The sequence below is a fragment of the Nannobrachium achirus genome, assembly GCF_963921795.1.
Source record: "Nannobrachium achirus genome assembly, chromosome: 5".
Classification (NCBI taxonomy): domain Eukaryota; kingdom Metazoa; phylum Chordata; class Actinopteri; order Myctophiformes; family Myctophidae; genus Nannobrachium; species Nannobrachium achirus.
In genome coordinates, this window is record NC_137814.1 from 9,156,870 (window position 1) to 9,178,225 (window position 21,356).

Here is a 21,356-nt window from a genome sequence, read left to right on the forward strand (position 1 = left end):
TGCTGAACTTCAATTACATAAAGCAGTGGTTCTCAAACCTTTTTATTTTAAGGACCCCATAACTCTGAGATTGTACAAAATTGGGTTAATTTGGTTCCGTTTGTACACTCTCAGAGTCACAGACCTGTAAGGGTCCATTTAGAACCCTCTCGAGGAACCCTGAGGGTCCCTGGAGTGGACCCAACTTTGAGAACCACTGAAATAAAGTACACATATATTAGTATTTAAGTCAAATGATCATAACCAGCCAAGCCATAGGCTGCCTGGACAGGTAGCTGCATAACGACAATGACAAGACATTTGAAATAGTAAAATAACTGTAATGAGAAAAACAAACAAAACAAAAACACATAAAACAGTAACACACCACAGCAGACAATTTGGGTCACTTAATTGTCAAATATGTGCAATTGTTAATTTTCATATCGCAGCAGGATAAAACATTGAGTGTTTTCATGCACACAGTACTGTAATCATGTTGATAGCTCACTGACATATTAATTAATATGTCAGACAGACAGACACCTTAGTGTCCTATTATGTCCAAAAAGGTATTATTTGGGTTTCTCATCATTTGCATATAAACGTTTCACAATGTAAACAGGATATGTCTGAACTCGAGACAGGTTTACTGGTGTTGATAAAAAAAAACAGGCATTATTAGCCAAAGAAGCGCTAAAACATTGGTTTGGTCACAGTCTTATTAACGAATAACATAGCAAGACATGGCTAAACTCTTTTCACCAGCGTCCATACAGTAATGTCTTGTCTGCGCGTTCAAGTCTTTCCATGGACAGAGCTCGGACACTGAAGAGCGTTTTCCAGTGTATGTATGTATATATATACATATATACATATATATATATAGGCTTGCATGCTTACTAATTTAGTTCCTACAAATGATTAATAAGTGGGCTGGTGAAAGACCCTCTAGTTTATTTATGCATTCACATCACAGGCCTTTATTAACCTCGGGACCAGTTAGTTACATCTGTGCCAGGTATGTTTTGGTCTCACTTGGCACTTATTTAAGTCAATAATAATTCTTGAAATCTAAGACGTAATCGCTCTCCCCCCCCCCCCCCCCCCCTCACCCCTCACCACTTTCCCAACGGTATCACAGGATGTCCGTGCACTCGGTTGGGCAGCATCGATGCCCAACAGTTATGTTTGGTGTTGGTCTGGTTTTTTTAAATGCAGCATTTAAATGCGGAGACCTTATTGCTACTTGCTACTCGTGGCTTGAGGTTGTCATTTGGAGATCCCCAAGCTGGTCTTCATGTACTCGTACACCACGTAGCTGATGCTGACAGCAGGAATGACCTTCATGAAGTTGGGCAGGAGGCCCCTGTAGAGTCCAAAGAATCCCTCTTTGGCCACAATGTTCCTGACCATTCCGCTCAGCGACGACTGGTCTGAAGCATCCAGAGAGGCTGGGGATACACACGTTTTATATTAACATAACACGTCGTTGCTGTCGGGCGGAAACCTCTAATCTCCATATTTTAACTTTATGTGTGTGTTTGTTTGTTTGTTTTTTGTGTTTGTTTTTGTATTAACAGTAACACCCTATTTGATCATATTACAGTGTCACACAAAAGCATCAAAAGTAGCAGCTCCAAAAACTTGAAACGCAGAGCTTGTCGATCTGCTACTTTTGATATTTTTGAATTTAAATCCTGAAAAGTAACAGTTTGGCATATATGAGGTTTTACACCCAACAGATACAATATAATGTACCAAGCAGTGCAGGAATTTCAGGGAGGCCATGAAGGCCATGGCCGTCGTTGCCCCCCAGTTTGGCCTTGTGCCCCAATGGCATGCCCTGAGGCCACAGTGGCCTTAATGACCCAGCTGACTGTACAACTTTCCTCTGTCTCTGTCTTAATATGTAGACACCAGTGTCTCTTTCATGTCATGTAGCCAACAGTGTCTTTTGTTGAGTCTTCATTTTTAAACCAATCCAGTATCTTTGATTGGTGCAGGGCTGAGCATGGATCAGATTATAAATACCATAATTTCTTTATTTCACAGCAGATACTTAGACTACATATTACATTTAAAATCTTCCTTAACCCTTATTTCAATTAATTCTTTCAAAGGACTAAAATCTTGTTTTATTTGATGGCCTTCCTGTCCTGGCATTTGGCTTTGTGCCCTCAAACAATGGACAACACCAAAGGCCAAGTGGCCTTGCCCCTAAAATGACAAAATCCCAGGGCTGGTACCAAGGCATGTTATATTACATATTGGTTCATATCGTCGCTGTCGGTTGTAATAAAACAAAATCACACCCGTGTGAAGTGAGCGGTGCACAACACACGTGCATATCTCCTCGTACGGGCCGCTCTGTCCGTGACATCAGCTGTGGTGATGTTCGTCTCTGCGTACTTTCTATGACGTTAGTCTTGTGTGACCGCAGCTGTTGGTACTGCATACATGGGGACATAGGGACCTACACACTAAGTCAAATGTAGGAGCGGTTTGCATACATAGGGACCTAAACACAGATTTTTTGCACTGCTCAAAAATAGGTTCAACGACAAAACCACAAGTAAATCATTAATTGCAATTACTTTCAATATGACAATTAATCGTCAAATACATTTTCATGATGGCGACACACTCAATCAAGCACACCAGTATTGGTGAGGTGCTGTTAACCTTGTATCCACAAGTTTCCGCGGGAGTTTACTGGAGACTATCGGGACCAAACTTCCGGGTTTAACAGCAGACATACAAGCTCACGTCGCGTCGCAGATGCAACCCGTTGTGAGCTTGTAAATCGGCGCCGGAAGCTCGGTACAGACGTCTGCGCAATGCACTATGGGGCGTTGGAAACTCGTGGATATAACCTTAAGTAAGTATAAAGGCAAAGAAAAAGGCTGCACACTCATAGCCACGATGCAGGATTTAGACCTGGAACGCATCTGTGTCGCGTTAGACTTTAACCATTATTTTATGGACCCCCATATGTCAAGGACCCCCCAAATTACGTATTTCGCCGCGGACCCCCATATCGAAATATGTTGCTCCAGGGACCCCTAGAAGCATAGATTTTAGTTACAAAAGTTTGTTTTGAAAAATGTAAATTCAAAGAAATTCACTATTTTTCAAAAATAGCAGACCTACAAGCTGTGAGCTTATATCTGCTACTTTTCAATAGCTAAAGTATAAAATAATTCCAGGCCTTAATGGGTTAAATAGAACCCAACGTTTCGACGTGGCAAGGTCTTCTTCATGGATACATGGTGAAGCACACACAGGCAGCTCTGCTGATGGTACTGTACTCACCCTGCGCCTGCATGCGCGTGCGTATGAGAGCCAGTGGGTAGCTGGCCAGCTGGCCACAGGTGCTGGACATGGTGCCACAACCCAGCAGAACCACCACTCCAGGGTTGGCCGTGTCGGTGGCGTAGCGCTTCAGCCACGCGTTCTTCAGCAGCTGAGGCACCAGAAGCATAAAGAGCAGCACACATCAGGGTGTTGTTGTCACACAATCCAACAATTTAAAAAAAAAGCATAAACCTTATACAGTGATGTTACTAGGTTTTCAATGTAATGGGTGGAGTTTTATGAGTCCTCAATATAAAGTTTACGCGCGCAAAATGGCGTCGGACGTCGGTGGAATCAAAACATTGACGTTTCTATCGCCTGTTTAAGACTTTCTACGTGGATTTTATTTGTGTTAACGTAGGGTAAAGTAGGATGCTTTCACCCATGAACAATGGTGGTGTCTGTGGAAATTTGTCTTTCCTTTACCGCAACGCGGTAAATTATTTTAACATGGACTCCAATGGAGGCGCATCGCCGGGGACCCCAGGACCATGACATGAATGGGTGACTTGAATTAGTTTTTGATGCGGGATGCGCACGCAATGACATCACTGCTTATATATCAGTGGTTTCTCAAAGTGGAGTTAAGGTAGACTGGTAAACCATGCCTGGTCGCATGAATTCACATTATCATGTGTCTTCTGCAGACCGGTCTGGCACCAAGCGCTGGGTGGGCCTATTGCATGCAGAAACCAAAGAAGTGGAAGAGACAATCAATGTTCTTCATGGGGGGGGGGGGGGGGGGGTTAACCCATTTTGACTGGAAATGCATTAATACGCATTATTTTGTGCTTTAACTATTGCAAAATAGCAGATACAAGCTCACAGCGCAGTGCCGCGCTGCGAACTTGTAGATCTGCTATTTTTAGAAAGATTGTGAAAAATCTTTTTCAAATCATATTTCAAATCCTTCTAAGGTTTTTGGAAAAAACCTATGTTTCTATGTCAGTGGTGCTCAAACTTTCTCATGAGAAGGACCCCCAAAATTATATGTATTTGGCCACGGACCCCCATCTCAAAATATTTAGTTCCAGGGACCCCCCAGAAGCAAAACTTTAGTTACAAATGTTCACTTAAAAAATACATATATTCAAAGATTTGCACACATTTTCACGACTTTTCAAAAAATAGCCAAAGTATAAAATAATTAAGGCCTTGGGCCCTAGTAACTCAGTCCCACTTTTCCCCCCCTTGTGACGCCCCTGCAACCACTAATACAGCCTTGAAAATGAACCTGCCGGTTCACATCGGTTCATGAATGTTGTTGCTGTGTTCTGTTCTTGTTCTTGTTTATTCCTAGTGTTCTCAGCATATTCCTCTGTGCTCCTAGTGTGTTTGTTCCTGGTTTTAACCCATTTAGACCTAGAATTATTGAATGCTTTAACCAGTGAAAAATAGCAGATATACAAGCTCACAGCGCGGCACCAAGTGCCGCGCTGCGAGCTTGTAGATCTGCTATTTTTGAAAAGTCGTGAAAATGTGTGCAAATCTTTGAATATATGTATTTTTTAAGCGAACATTTGTAACTCAAATTTTGCTTCTGGGGGGGTCCCTGGAACTAAATATTTTGAGATGCGGGTCCGTGGCCAAATACATACCATTTTGGGGGTCCTTCACATGAAAAGGTTTGAGCTCCACTGACATCGAAACATAGATTTTTCAAAAAACCTTAGAAGGATTTGAAATATTCAAAGATTTTCATGATTTTTCAAAAATAGCAGATCTACAAGCTCGCAGCGCGGCACTCGGTGCCACGCTGTGAGCTTGTATATCTGCTATTTTTCAATAGTTAAAGCACAGGGGCCCCACAGTGGATCCTTGTACCCGGGGCCCAGAATTTGGTGCGACACCCCTGGGTGTCCGACTGTCCGTGACACACACACACACACACACACACACATACCTCGTAAACAGCCAGGTCTATTCCAGCGTAAGGAATGATGCCTATCAGGTTTGGAACGTAGCCCTTGTAGAAAGCCTTGATCCCCTCGTTCTTCATGATGTTTTTGGCACAATCGAATATTCCTTTGTACTGGCCGGTTTTTCTCAGGGTTAGCCTGGTCTTCAGTACCTGAACAGACAGAGCGCACATGAGGGGAAAGAGTGTGTTATGGTTTGTAGTCCTAAAAGCCCAGGTTCCGTCGCCAGATTTCCAATGCTTCCTATAGGGTTTTAGACAGAGGTGGAAGAAGTACTCATACGTTTTACTAACGAAGTAAAAGACCAGAATTCTAAATTAAACAATAGCAATTGAGCAGTCACTTGTTTGCATCTTGCTGTGCAAGAGTAGGTTATGTAATTCAAGTTAGTCCAACCAAGTACAAGAAGGGCATCACTTTCCTCAAATGCTCTCGTTCCAAAATGAGTGGTGTTTGTATATTCATCGCAGTAGTACTGTACCTATTTAAAACAAAAATATAATATACAGTTTCTCCTTTAAGCGTAATAATAACCAGTGCTAGCCTGGAAATGGGCAGAATGTAATGGAGAGACATTGCACTAAAATATGTACAGAGCATCAGCACCCATTCATAGCCAATATGATAACAGAGAAAATATAGCTTTATCATTATGATTTCCTTTTTGATTGCATCAATTTCTTTTTTTTTCTTTTCTTTTTTTTACTTTAAATGCCAAACACTGGAATGAACAAGTGCACAGATGGACATAAAGCTCACCAAACAGTTCATTCACAGTAATTTTACTGGAGTCTGCTCCCTGCTTTCTAACCAGCTATGTATGCAATGTTGAACTGTGCATTACAGTGCAATTGAACTGGCAGCAGGAATGGAGAAAATGGATGTGAGCGAACAGCCACATTCCACATCAGTTTAGCTCTCCTCGACCACGTTGGAACTTGGAAATGAATGATCATAATCGCTATGTATTCCAACTATAAGTAGCATGCAGATCTCGACCAATACAACGTACGTACGTGTTTGGTTTCGGGACACGGGTTGTTCAACTAATAGAGACACAAGAAACTGATATTCCTGTTGCTCACAGCAGGTCACCATAGTCCTGATAGTAAAACAAACCACTTTTGGGCAACTTTTAAGGGGCTTTATTGGCATTTTCAGGATATTTTGTCAGTATTAAGAACATAAAAATGAGTTTATTTCCTGCAAATCCTTTTAATCAATCATGAAAACTCCTCAAATGGACTGTACTTGTGTATGGATGAGAGGCATGCTTACCTATAGTGTAGTGTTGATTTCGTCGACTAAAACTATGACGAAAAGTGTTCGTCGACTACCTTTTTTTCTCTGATGAAGACTAAATAGAAACAAAATAAAAACTAAGCTATGATTAATAAAACTAAGACTAAATATATTATTGACAATTTCGTCAACAAATAAAAACTAGACAAATATTATAGGGAGGGACTAGTGGAGAAGAGACCCAGTAGAACTAAAAGTAATTTAATGTTTGGTTGCGCTCTGAAAATAGCAGCTCTACAAGCTCACAACAGTGCAACCAAGTGTAAAATCAGACATTACGATGCTATCGAGGCCCAGCAAATTACATTTTCGTCGACAAAATCATATGTGAATTTAGTCGACTAAAATCTTTGGTTGACTAAAACAAAAACAAAACAAAAAATCAGAAGACTAAAATATGACAAAAAATAAATTACATTTTATTCAAAAGACTGACTAAAACTAAATAAAAACATTGCTGCCAAAATCAACACTATGCTTACCTCCATGGGGTAGAGGGCGGTCTGTGCTGTGGCTCCAGCCATCGATCCAGCCATAAACCTTGTGTGTGTCTCCACTACCTGGCCCTCTATTGTCAGCAGCTTCTTGTACTGCAAGCACAGTTTATTTTATTTTATTTTTTTAATAAAGAAATTCAACATATTGTCATAACTTCAAATGTGAATGTGAATCACAATCACCTTAACCACTTCATCCATTTATACATACCGGTACAGTATTCAAAAATATTGAAAATGTTTGAAATATATGAATATATATATATTTTCTTTACATAAGTCTTCTCTTCTGGAGGTCCCTGGCACACGAGGTCAAATACATATCAATTTCGGGTTGCTTTGCACGAAAACATTTGAGAACTTCTAATGATATACAGTACCTATGGCAGGGGTCTTCAACGTTTTCAGGCCAAGGACCCCTTAGATGAGAGAGAGATGAAGCAGGGACCCCCATAACCTTTTCAGAGATTCCATATAGTTTCATCGTTTGACAGCACAATCAGTGTATTTTGGATTCATGTCAATTTGTGTTTTCAGATATTTAACCACTTGAACCGTCAATACTTAATAAACTTGACCTTTCACTCTGTACTTAGTCTGCTCTTTTTCCTCTCTACACCAAACCTCTTTGCTTTAAATAGCCGATCTACAAGCTCACTGCGAGGCGTTTTGAGCTTGTAGATCTGCTATTTTTGGCTAAAGTTCACAGGAAAAGGTTTCTATCACACAAAGATTTGGAGGACCCCCTGTGGTAACTCTGAGGACCTCCTAGGGGTCCCGGACCCCCTGTTGAAGACCCCTGACCTATGGGACTATGTTATATATGAGGAGCACCATGGGGCGCTGTACCGTACTTGTTCATAGGCCATAAATTTGATGGCTGTCTCTGGGGCGATCTTGAATATGTTGATGCCGTTGCCTCTCCACAGCGACGTTAAGCCCCCCTCTCTGATCATCTGTCTGTAGCTCCCCAGCAGGGTGATCTTGGAGTGAACCTGCAACAACAACAGTCTGATGGTTAGTCCTTTTACATGTCATTGATGTCGGGCAGAAACCTCTGAGTTAATGTCGAAGGGTCCTTGGGCAAGACTCTGAACCCCACATTGCTCCCGGTGAGCAGGTTGGTGCCTTGCATGGTTTCCTCCGCCACCGGTGTATGAATGTGTGCGTGAATGGGTGAATGTAATGCACAATGCACCATTTACCATTTACCATTTACCATTTATCTCTGTATTTAAACTTTTGAATTTTTTAAACGTTTTTCGTAAATTAACGCCCTACTTGCCATGATCGATCATACTACAGCGCCACACAAAGGACAATGTGAAAAGGGTGACTTTGCATTACACATTAATTTGCTAGATTTTATTATTATTATCATCATCATCATTATCATTATTGCGACCGTAGGTCGCAGTTAACTATTAAAACCGTCAATCTTGTCCGTAGACTCCATACGTCTATGGACGCCTCAATGTCTATAGCTTCTGACCTGTTGTGACTTCACATTCCGTCCTTGTCCCTTGTATGCCCATATATGGAGATCCCTGATGTCATCAATATTAAGCCCATAGCTTGGAATTTGTGAGTCTCATGTGGTCTATAAAATAAGACATCTATGATGTCAGACATCCGTCATATCCATATTTGGAACTAGCGTTTCTATATAGCTTTAGTTTAAACGAACAATATTTCCCCAGAGGGTTGTGGTTCAACTACTTCCACTTTTTAATAATTGGTAGCTTGCGAAACTATGCTTTCAAAGTAGCTTCCTCAACATAAAGGAGGGCATACTGTATAGTGGTTATAGAGGAAACATTTAAGAAAACGTTTGGGCCTCTCAAAAAGCACAATTTCAAGAATGTGTTTCAATAATTTCAGATGACTAAAATATGACTAAAACTAAATGAGATTTTGTTCAAAGGACTATGACTAAAACTAAGTAAATCAAAGTTTGACGTCGAAATGAACACTGCCTGATTTCTCCTGGCCTTGTGGTGATGTGAGCAAGACACTGAACCCCTAACTCAGTGGACAGCAACATGAAGACCGCCAGCGATAATATCTGATCATTTACAATATCTGACTGTCCTTGTCCTACCGTAGGCCTATAGGCCATAATGTCCAAATGTTGAATCTACCCCCACCTGAAGAAAGGTCTTATTAATGTTGAGGGTGAATGACAGGCTGAGCAATATACTGTTTCTCTCCAAATCTAAGAGGAGACCTTGAGCTCCAGTTCTATGAAAGAGCTTGTTTATCTCTGTTGGAAAAGGAGCATGACTGAAAGGCCAAGCTTACTTGCAGACCCCTGTCCTAACTGTTCCAGATGCACAGGCTGCTGCTTTGCAATTGCATGGTTCGCATGATCGCATCGCATTCACTCACCAACAGTGAATGTTGTCTATAACCTATTCACATAGGCTCTGCACCTTTTGTCATCTTTAGCAAGTCATCTTTAGTAAGCTCTGACGGTTTTTGACTGTCGGTTCTTGTTTTTAGCTCCATAATAGCCGTCTGTCGGTGTTGGCTCTCAGGTGCATTCAGCTACTTTTTTTCACACCTTCCAACTGAATGATCTCCCGACTTCATTCGACTGCCAGTCTGTAGTAGTCTAGTCTGTTTGGTGGAGAGCTACCTTAATCCCTGCAAACTCTAACACTGTGAAAGCTATGTTCGTCAGATGAGTTGCGTGAGCAGAGCTGAATGCAGCTGCTCTGAGCAGAGCATGAGTATGAGTGTTTATGGACATAATCTCATGTTGTGTGATATAGAGAACAAAGGAAAGTTTCATCCCAGTCTCTAAAAATAGTACTGTATCTATATAGTACAGAGTAGAGGTCTTCAGGTAGAACCGAAATTACCCGGGATCCAACCCTTACTAAGACGGATCTGGGTCCATTCACAAGCAGTGACTTCGACTTCGGGTCGGAGTCGCTACCCTATGCCCCGGGTTCCGGGTATCTGACAGTGAGATCGCCGGTTCCATTGATACTCGAATGGACCCGGCGATTGGCTATCACAGCTGTCAATCACCCCCGCACCCCCCTTTTTTTCCTCCGGTCAGTGAGAGGCGAGCTGCCTTGCTGCGTCATGTGACTTGTCAGGAACTAGTGGTGCTACTTTTAATGATAAACAAAACAATATGCTCTGCTGTGACATAAATTAACAATGGATTAGCATTAACAATGTACAAAGAAGAAAGATTTCACATCTAAAGAAAACTTGGATTTATTTTTCCTGTCCGCATTGATTGACTACCGGGTAGGTAAAATTGGACCTGTTAAGACCTCTAGTACGGAGCTATGAGCCATGAACCATGGCTTGGCTCACACAGTATAAATGAGGCTTTTAGCGTCAATGGCTTCCATACAAGCCAAGGTTCTGCTGATGATGACACACACCTGCATGAAGACTTTCACCCTGTCCAGAGGTGCAGTGCCGGTGCGGGACACTGCCCCGGCCACCGCCCCAGCAACCAGCTGCTTCCACCAGCCTCCTGTCTTCTTCTCCTCTTCTGTGAACTCATCTGGGATGGCGAGGCTGTCCCCGATGTCCACCACCTAGTGAGGGTAGAAGCACACACACCATGATCTCAAGTACACATATACACTCTATCAGTAGTTCTCACACTGGGGTCTGGGGACCCCCAGGGCAGAGGCCTTTAATAATGAACGGTTTAAGAACACTTTTGTACCAACCGCTCTTAGGCTCTTTAACTTGATGGCCAGCCCAGGGTTCCCCAATAGGCGGCCTGCAGGCCATTTGCAGCCCGCGGGGGGGGGGGGGGGGGGGGGGGGGGGGGGTTCTGTCCGGCCCCTACCAACCCCAGTCAAAAAAAAGAAAAAATCTTCTCTATTTTTTTTTTCTTTTTTTTTAAATAATAGTCGGGGAGTAGTTACAGGTACGGTCAGTGCCATATGAAACGTAAGCTTACCATAATCACAGTAGGCCTAATCCTTAATCATTTTCAATCATATTCAAGGGCTTTTGGAGAAATGAGACAGAGCACTGCAGAGGGAAAGTTTGTGTGTCTGTGTCCGGCTGGCAGCTGTTGCCAATAAGTAGTTGACGGCCCCTCGTTAATGAATCAAAGGAAGGCAAATATGTCTCTCTGCACTGTTCAACTAGCTGCTGTTAATACAGATGCAAACTTTTCAAGGAGACTGGTTAATTGGTACTTAACTTATTTTGTTTCAACTGTAAGGAGTGCACGTCTCATAATAATAATAATAACGGTGGTATAGGAGCAGCAACAACACTAGTACAGTGTTTCTGAACCTTTTTTATGCCAGCTAGGGCATACTTTTAATAGCCAAAAGATCCCAGGGCACACTTTTCACACCCAAAAGATCCCAGGGCACACCTAGATATATGGAGTGTGTGGCTATTTTCCAAATGTTTCCCTCTTTCTTATATTATTTTACAATTTGGACAATGTTTTACCAGTTTTTATATAGTTTGTAGATTATTTTTGATGCCGTAATGGTGTATTTTACTCTCTTTCTTGAGGTATTAAAAAGGTTTTAAAAGTCCTTAAATTGTGACTTCACTGTCAAATTTCAAAGGGCACACCAAAGGTCCGTGGCACAGTGGTTGAGAAACACTGCACTAGTATATCTGAACTGTCGCTGGAGTAGCGGGAACGTTGCCGTCGCCCCCCACAATGCAGTGCTCCTCGGCTTGGTACCCTAGACATAATTCGGCCCTTGGGGAAAACTAATTGCGCTAGGCCTATGAACTGGACTAATGATTTTGGTTTTAGTTATTTATCGGTCTATGTGCAATAACAAAGGATTTTTGTTATCCCCACTGACACCTTTTAAATGCTTAATGCTTTTTATGTTTATTCCCTCTCCGTTTTTAACCTGTGTCCCCTCCTCTTTTAAAAAAAGATTTGATTTGGGGCATTTTTTATGCCTTTATTGGATAGGACAGTAGACTGACAGGAAATGGGGGGAGAGATGGGGAGTGACACAGATCGGGAATCGAACCGGCGACGCCACCAGGCATCCATGCCGAAAATGGCAATGCCTAAGTGGTAAGCGCCTGGACCAGTAGGCCAGCGGGCAGCCCCCCCCCCCCCCCCCCCCTTCTCTTTTAGCTCATGCCCCAAACATGTTTGAAAGCGATATATCCCAATGTGTTGTATGATTTAGTCACAAAGTGATGCAGATTAAGTTTCTTCATCTCAATTATATCAAGTAGAAAATGAAAAAACTAAATTGAAATCCAGACGTATAAGTGAAGTACAGACTAAAGATTAAAGCATGCTTTAACCTGCTTCATTTCTCATTGTTTGTTTTTTGATTCCCAAAAGGTCACAGTGGGTAGCTGTTCTGATGGGCCACAGCACAGTGTTGATTAAACAAATGAACAACTTCCAACCTGTTATCCCTATTCTGGGAACATCACTATAGGCTGAAGTGGTTACCCTAGATGAATATGCTGTTAGAGTTACTGTGACTATAACTATAATATAGTTAAAGTCAGCTGATATTATCAGTAATGCATCGATGAGGATGTCACAGTCCCCAAGACCTGTGCCAAACAGAAACTGGTTGATCCTGGATGTGTGTGAGCCCTCTGGTGACAAAACAGCCCTCAGAGAACAGTGAGTGAACCTGTCCCATGATGCCATCAGGGGTAGCAAAGCACACGCATGCACAGAAACGCAGGACAGCCAGGCCCAATAATGGCTGCTTCAATACACAAGACAGGTAGGCCTATCACAGATTGACGTCCCCCCCATACATTGAACAAATCTAGCGCAGCGTAGTTCATTGGGACATGGAGTCCTAGATATACCCCGGATCCCCCCTTTCATTCGCTAACAGTTCATTCATTCATACGCCTCAGTCAATCCACGTACCTACGTTTGTTCTCTCTCATTCGCCACTAGCTACTTCACACACACCCCCTTTTCCCAGGGTAACTCAGGCGGTCTTTTTAAGCAGCTTCAGCTCACCGCTCATTCTTTTCGAGCAGCTGTCAAAGCAGGTCGTGCTTGTCAGTGTCGGAAAATTCCTCCTCCTCCCCGGCCTCCTCCCTTGGCATTTAATTCCAAGATTGATAGGAGGTTGGCTCATTCCATGGTTATTCTACATGAGTTGTTATGTTTGATATTAAGATCGTACATTCAATGATGTAAGTGATGTATGTTGTTGTACTGTATTTATGCTCTGCTCTGGGGGTCTGAGGTATCAGAATCTGTGTAGGTCGTGGTTTCACAGATAAATCTGTATATCATCAGAGCAGAGCCCATCTGCCAAACTCAATGCAATATCATTGCATAAACGTTATGATACTTCAATAAATGTCATATGTTTAACTCTAAGCTGAAGTGTCTAAATGAACTTCTACACGCGGTTCCTTGCACAGAACTGGAACGTGCGACAGAAAGCATTATAGTACAATATTAACTATATTAATATAAAAGGTCATCAAGATTTGTGTGGTATAACTGCATACTGATATGACTGCTTGTGTAATCATCATGCCTTAAATATGCACGTAGAAATTCTAGACAAATAATTCTGTGCTGACCACTTCCTGGAATGTGAGGACATTTTAGTTAATTAAAAAGATAACATTTTATCCAGAGAGGCCGTCATACTCCTTTCTGAGCAGAGATAAACAAGAGCTCTTTCATAAAACAGAAGCTCTTTGATTGCTCAAGGTCTCTTCGGAGAGAAACAGTGTATTGTTTAAGGCTTGTGAAACACAGTTGAGAGGGTTTATTTATTTATTTAACAAGAGAGCGTTTTCATCTGAGTCTAGCAGCAAAGTTGACAGTGAAAACAATTGCCCAACGCATGTGCCTGCCATTTACTCTCAGCATGGATAAAAGCATAATAAGCATTCTTCCAGTAGCGGTAGTCTCTCTAGGGAGGAGTCTGGTTTACCAATTTAAATCAACCCAGTGCTGGGGAAACAGTGGTCTAAGTATTTACAAAATTATAATATGCCAGGCACAATATGGTGGGCCAGTTCTGGCCCACAGGCTGTATGTTGCCTCGTAAGGTCCTGTATAGCTCAATAGCTACCAGAACAAACGTCAATCAATCTGTGATATGATCCCAGCTCCACCTTGTTTTCAACCCGTTTCTACAAAAACCATGTGACCTACTGTATTATAATGTAAATCTTCGGGGTGTGCCATAGGTACTTTAAATTAATTAATTACGCAGAGAGAACTGACACTGACACTAAAATCGAGAGCTGGATAAAGAAACTCTGGTTGCAATATGTAACTTCTAGCAACATATTTAGCCTTTCGGATTTCGATCGTGGGTAAGGACGCAGGGAGGGGGGATGGGGTCGCAAAAGAAAAAATCACACTTGTGTGAACTGAGCGGTGGTGTGTGTGTGTGTGTGTGTGTGTGTGTGTGTGTGTGTGTGTGTGTGTGTGTGTGTGTGTGTGTGTGTGTGTGTGTGTGCAACAGCGCCCCTCCCTTAACATGTGTGGTCAGAAAAGGTTACTGCAGGAGTGCAGGCTACGGACACGGAGACAAACAGACAAACAGACAGACAAACAGACAGACCCACACACACGGCCACGTATAGGAGCGTTGTGACCACCGCTCAAAAAAAAACTAATATGGGGTCGTGATATGAAACAGAAATCAGAACTGACGTGGCCAAATATGGGGTGTACAATGTCGTACACTTGGAGGCAAAAACGGTACTGAGAGTGTTCAATGAAGTCACTAGGTTGAGTCTCTGAGTGTTTGTTTATTTAACGAACATAGAAAAAGTGTGTGCTAGTCTACTGGCAGTCCAATGGACTGTCACCAGAATAAGACACTTGCATACATGTCCGGGTCAGTTGAGTCTAGGGACAGCGCGTGTGGCGCTGTCTCAAGAGAATGACACAGAATTGTAGAAAACTTACAGTATATATTGGCTGGCCCTGCCCCTGCCCCTTAGGCATAAGGGATGGACCATACAAACAGGTATCATTACATACATTGATCGGTCATTGAACAACATACAATACATGATAATTACAAGGAAACAGAGAGTGGTCGACGTCAAACAAGTTACAGTCTGATCCTCTGGCTTTGAAGGTTTTGTGCGTGCATGTGCGTGTTCGTGTATGTGTGTGTGTGTGTGTGTGTGTGTGTGTGTGTGTGCGTGTGCGTGTGCGTGTGTGTGTGTCCCAGTTCCTCAGGGTGATGCAGCGTCTGTGTTAAACCAGTCTAACAGAGCCTGGGTGCAGGCCTCGTCATTAGAGTGACCACGCAGGTTTCTGGTAGTTTCCTGGTAGTTTCCTGGAGTCACTGTATAAGATGTGTGTGCATAAGCTCAAGTATGTATGACCTTATTTATCCTGAAGGCCTTAAACAGATCAAACCAGAAAGGCGGAGTGCAGCAGAAGTATCTCTCTGACTGGACTCACACATTTATTCCATATTGTACTGTGTTATAACACATTTATTCCATATTGTACTGTGTTAACACAGTACAATATGGAATAAATGTGTGAGTCCAGTCAGAGAGATACTTCTGCTGCACTCCGCCTTTCTGGTTTGATCTGTTTAAGGCCTTCAGGATAAGGTCACACATACTTGAGCTTAGGCACACACATCTTATACAGTGACTCCAGGAAACTACCAGAAACCTACCAGAACCCTGTACTAAACCGTTGTGTGTCGTGTGTGTGTGTGTGTGTGTGTGTGTGTGTGTGTGTGTGTGTGTGTGTGTGTGTGTGTGTGTGTGTGTGTGTGTGTGTCGGTGTGTGACAATAAAAAGTACTCTTCGTTCCAGCCAGTAATAAGAGCCAAAACACAAGTGCAAAACTCCAACGCTGTTGTTTACTGTCAACTCCAAATCTTGCTAATCAATGTGGAGCACCAAACGCACCAAAATGAGCAATATACCGGTATGCCAGTAGTGAAAAAATAACTAAGCACATGAGACCCCCCATGAGAATAAAGAAACCCTTATGAGTCTATTTGTTACATCCCTTTTACTGACAGCTTTAGGCTACATGTTAATTACATCATTATTTATGCCCACGTTTGTATGTCAAACTAGAATGAATAAAAATCGAATTCAGTTCGGCCCTGCAGGACAACCAGACTATAGTACTTGTCAGATTTTTTTCTATCTTTCCCTTCCTAGTTCAATTTTATTTTGCTGTGCTACTCCTCCCACAGTTTTGGTGGCATGCACTGGTTTATTCTTTGTTATTGGAAAGAAAACGACAAGTGTGACCTGATATATAATGAGTGACTGTTTCAAGTTTGTTTCTACATGAAACTAAAATTCGGATTTGGGGATTTTAGACCTTTTAAGTGCCTACAGAAACCCTGTCTAAAGGTGCTGTACTGAACTATTGTCAGTAATATATATTTTGTTCATTCAAGTCACTACCTATTTAATACTTTTGGCCAGTTCTGAATCCCTCCACACACTGCTTTTTTTCCTTTCTTTTTTGGCAACTGAGTCACGCAGTTGCCCAGGTTTGCTTCAGCACCACTAACATCATCCCAGTACCCAAGAAACTCACAATAGCCTTTCTGATTGCTCCAGCCAGACTTGTTGCCACAATGGACCCCCACCAGTTTGCTTACGGCTCAAACAGCTGACAATCTGGTTTGCAGACAACAACCTGCTGCTCAACATAGCTCATCACTGACATCAGGAGAGCCCATGCTGAACACTCAAACCTGCTCATCCACGGTTAAGGTCATGGTAACCACCAAGTTCCTCTGTGTTCAGAATAGTACAAAGAGGCCAACCGGGGGCTCGATTTGTGTCTGCAACTTGTGGCGTGCACAAACTTTGCCACCTATGGGCTGCTATAGGACCAGCGGGAATCCACCCATTAAATAGTGTCTGTTCACACATGAAGTTACAAGTGAACGGGAAAGTGTCAAGTAACCAATAGTAATGAATTGCCTGTTCACTTGTAACTTCACATGAACAGACACTAATAACGGATTTGCATACAAGTAAGGAGATGTCTGCGCGCTTCAGCCAACAGTCGGTAGAAGAAGGACTCGTCGGTGCTCAACAAGGACAAACTGTATGAAAAAGCATACTATCTGGGCACTTCACTCTGAGGAAGATGTGTTAAACATCGCAAACGTCAGTCACCTGCCCTGCAATAAAGAACGTGCAGACCAGTCGAGTGCTCCATTATTTTAAACGGTCCTAACATGTTGGCATTTTTTATAGAATAAACTTTGCTTTAAACTTTACATCCTCTTCAACACAATTTTGAGTGCTCAGATCTCCTTTCCTCTGTGTTCAGTGCACATCATCACAGACGACCTCAGCTGGTCACTCAACACCACTGTCACAGTCCAGAAAGACCAACAGCTTTGACGCATGAAGAAGGCAAAACCCTTCCCCCATCCTCCGCATTATTCTCCATAGAGAACCATCATAATAGAAAGCCCTGCATAAGCGGAGACCCCCAGCTTCCCACATACCGTTCACCGTTCTGCCTTCCAGGAAAAGGAGGAAACCCACTAGGTTCACAATACTCTGCAACAGTTTGTTCCCCTGGCAGTCAGGCAACTCAACTCCCTACCATCCCTCCTTCACTTGCCACAGACCCCCCCCCCCCTCACTTGCCACAGAGTAGAGTAGAGTAGAGTAGAGTAGAGTAGAGTAGAGTAGAGTAGAGGCATTGTGATAGTGAAAGTGTTCACGCAACTAATTAGCAAGTCAAACGTTGGATTGCGTGATTTGTAGGATTGATGTTTCCTGTGCTGGATGAATTCAATTTCACAGAGGAACCTGAACTAAGCGTTAACACTGTGAATAACAGCTCCAGAACAATATGACTGGATGATGAGACCATTCACTGTAACAGTGACATACATTTTGTGTAACTGTCATCTGATCTGGAGGACTCACTAGCTGAACTGTTAAGCCATCCAATCTTAAAGACAGGAGTCAGGACAGCATTTCATTCCATGACGCTTGTTGAGTATGGGGTTTCATTCAAAGAGGGAATACCGACAACTAAGGCTGCAATGGATGTACTGATGCAGTTTAGATCTATGTACGTATGTGAAGTCTTTCTCAGAATTTACGTACAATAGTACAGGTTGAGACTAGCGGTGGGCAATCCCGTTCATTTCAGTGAGCAAATCATTTCATTCACGTTCACTGCAATCCACTCAAACAATTTGTTCACGTTCACCATTCATAATGCAATCGTACCGTGAAAAACACTATCGCAGGAGCGTTTTATTGTAAACTTCAGGTTACAACATTAAATTACTTTAGGAATATTATGGTTATGCTATTGTCCATTCTTTTGTGTTTGTGTCATTATGGCCCATGTTTGAATAGCCTAGGCTATAGGGCAATAGGCCCATACATTTTGTGCATGTGCGCACAAACGTTGGTATGTATAAATCACTTGACAGGGATCGTGGGGGTTGCATGCCTTTGGCAGTTTTATTTTGATGGTGGTGGTGGAGGCTGCCTGAAAGGTTTGGGAACCTAATTAAGCCACATACTGTAGGTTTAAAAAGAAAACGTCACAGTTTCAGTTCAACAGCTGATCTAAAAGATCTATAATATCTGAACAAAAGGTTCAAGATGGCCTGTCAGTGCAGCATGTGCGGGTTTCCCAACTGGTCTGAGCACAATAGTGGGGGCGCGGGTGGGTGTGAGATGTAAGGGAGCGCATGTTTTTGGTGGAGATGACGGAGGCGTGCCGTCTCAAGCGGACTTGAGCCACGTGAGACAACTCCGAGCGAGCTAAAGCGAGCGAGTCACCGTGTCGAGCGTTGCGAAGTCCGCTGTAGCCGACTCAGCACCGTCCGAGTTATGTCACAATAGGGACAGAATCGTAAATCTCCGATTTTTAGCACCTCCGCGCAGTCCAAGTAACACAGCAGAGTGCTCCCTACGTCCCGTTCCGCTCAGACCCGTTGGCAAATGAAAGGTCGCGTCAGTGCATTCCACTGCTTACTTGTTCCATTATACGCGTGTAGTGTTTATGTACAGTGTGCCCTCGTCGGACTGTCGCTCACCGTAGCATGTTTCCAGAAGCGTATGATCTCTTCCAGATTGTGCACAGGGTTGAATAGGAAGTGTTCTCTCCACTCATTCCAGTCCACCATCATGGTTCCATCAATGTCCATACTGAGAAGACAGGGAGGACAGCTATGGGCTGATGATGCTTACATAATACTCCAGCCATAATTAGAGCAGCAAACAAGATGTCAAACCTCTGTAAGATCTTCAGGGCGTCCTCTCTAGATATGTCCATACCCAGCTCTGAAAGGGACTGCTGGATCTCAGAGGCATCAATGCGTCCTGCAGGGATACATGGGAGACACACAGCTACGTTGCACTATGAACAGTCAATTGGCTTGTCAATATACCGTGATGATAAGACCTGAGGCCGATTCTACAAATGTCTTATAAATCCTCATGTCAACATCATGACATCAAATTTTGTTTTTCCAGGGACCCACAGAAGCAAAGATTTTAGTTCAAATGTTTGGTTTGAAATATATATATATATATATTGAAAGATTTACTACAAGCTCATGCCATGCTATGAGCTTGTATATCTTCTATTTTTGAAAATGTTTGACACTCACACTCATATATATTTAGCTAAAACCTAAAATGACCCAGATGCATGTTGTGTTTTATTGGGGTAAAGAGAACATTCACACTCGACCGGGACTGGAACTGAGGCTTACCGTCGTTGTTTTTATCCAGACTCTTAAACGTCAGTTGCAGTTTCATCTCATGCTCTTTCAGATACCTCGTAAACTCGCTGAAGTCGAGGCACCCATCTTTGTTTTTGTCACCAAACGATACAATTTTCTGTGGAGAAATGACATGACCTGGTTATAGCACATCTGTTCCATTAGGAGCTGGGAGGGAGGGAGGGAGTGGAGGGTCTGAATGAAAATCCCCAGAATGTGTTACTGTCTGTGTGTAGCCTACATATCTGTTCCACATCACAGCTCTAAATCGTGACCTGCTATTATTACTGACTTTCACTAGCTCCCCGATCCCACCCTCGCACGCACGCACGCACGCACGCACGCACGCACACACACACACACACACACACACACACACACACACACACACACACACACACACACACACACACACACACACACACACACACACACTTTCTAAAAAGTGACAGTCAGCTTTTGAACTGAGTCCACTTTGTTATTGGAACAATAATTAACCTCACAGCCACAGGAGTACCCAATCAGCCACATGCGTTTGCCGAATGTTGGTGTGTTTTAAATGTTCTTCTAGCCCGCTGCCCAAATAAAGGCTTTTTTTCTGAATCCACCTGAGTGCCTGGACCTGGATTTTTGTGCCTATGTGGCACATTTTTCCTTTTTTGCTCATTGTATTCCCTTTGAGCACCGGTGGTTTGAGGGATACCAGTAGCGCCCCTGCTATCTTCTTTCTCAGCCACATGCACACTTTGCAGCCTCAACTTGATACTCGGGAGGGATACACCATAGTGTGTGTGTGTGTGTGTGTGTGTGTGTGTGTGTGTGTGTGTGTGTGTGTGTGTGTGTGTGTGTGTGTGTGTGTGTGTGTGTGTGTTACTGTCTTGGCAATAGTAACCCCCTTTACGGGAAAGTAATACAGTATAATTACTTAGTAATAATCTACTCCCCAACACAAATAGGCTATTTGGCATTCAAAGCGTGGTCTTCTTTAAAGGGCAGCCGGATAACAACAACACAAAAGAAGTTGACGTGCAACAACCTCCTGAACCCTGATCCAGTCAGTGGTCCCTGATTGAACCCCGGATTGCGCTGTGATGGTGAGGTCGGGGGGTAACAGGTCAGGTCATAGGCCTATTGCACAACGAAAATATGTTTTCTTTTTTACGGGTTACCTGTGCAGCACCCTGGCGGAATATACCCATTGCAGTGAGGCCAGCCCTCAGCTCAGCCACATCGATCTTCCCATCTTTGTTGGCGTCGAGCTTCTCGAACAGGTCCTGGTAGAACCTCTCGCCGCTGCCACCGGCATCCCAGGACTGGGAGCACCGGGCATGGGATAGCAACAACGTCCGTAGTGACATTGTGATGTGGCAGCCGAGCCAAGCAAGACGAGGCAGGAGGAGGCGTCCTGCTGCTGCCTGCTGCGGATCGGATGCAGCCTGGATATCCCAGATTCTAAAGCTATTAATCCATCAATAGGAAGCGATCACACGCGCGGAAACAATCGATACACACACGCCTGAGAGCCCTTACCTTAGCAGGCAACGTGTGGGTACTGCAGTGGCTTTACGCTGCAATACCGAAAGGTATTCGAACACCGGCTGGTGCATCCA

General features: G+C 43.2%; 1 protein-coding gene across 1 annotated transcript; it reads right to left on the reverse strand.

Moving 5' to 3' along the window:
* Positions 1–1,251: 1,251 nt before the first annotated feature.
* LOC308284793 (mitochondrial adenyl nucleotide antiporter SLC25A24-like) lies at positions 1,252–21,104 on the reverse strand (the record flags this gene model as incomplete). The annotated part of the gene is made up of 10 exons (XM_080725520.1): positions 1,252–1,433; positions 3,295–3,445; positions 5,240–5,407; positions 7,040–7,147; positions 7,909–8,049; positions 10,459–10,617; positions 19,057–19,168; positions 19,255–19,342; positions 19,738–19,864; positions 20,916–21,104. 10 exons carry the CDS (start codon positions 21,102–21,104, stop codon positions 1,252–1,254), a joined length of 1,425 nt encoding a protein of 474 aa, XP_080581646.1.
* Between the last annotated feature and the right edge of the window lie 252 nt (positions 21,105–21,356).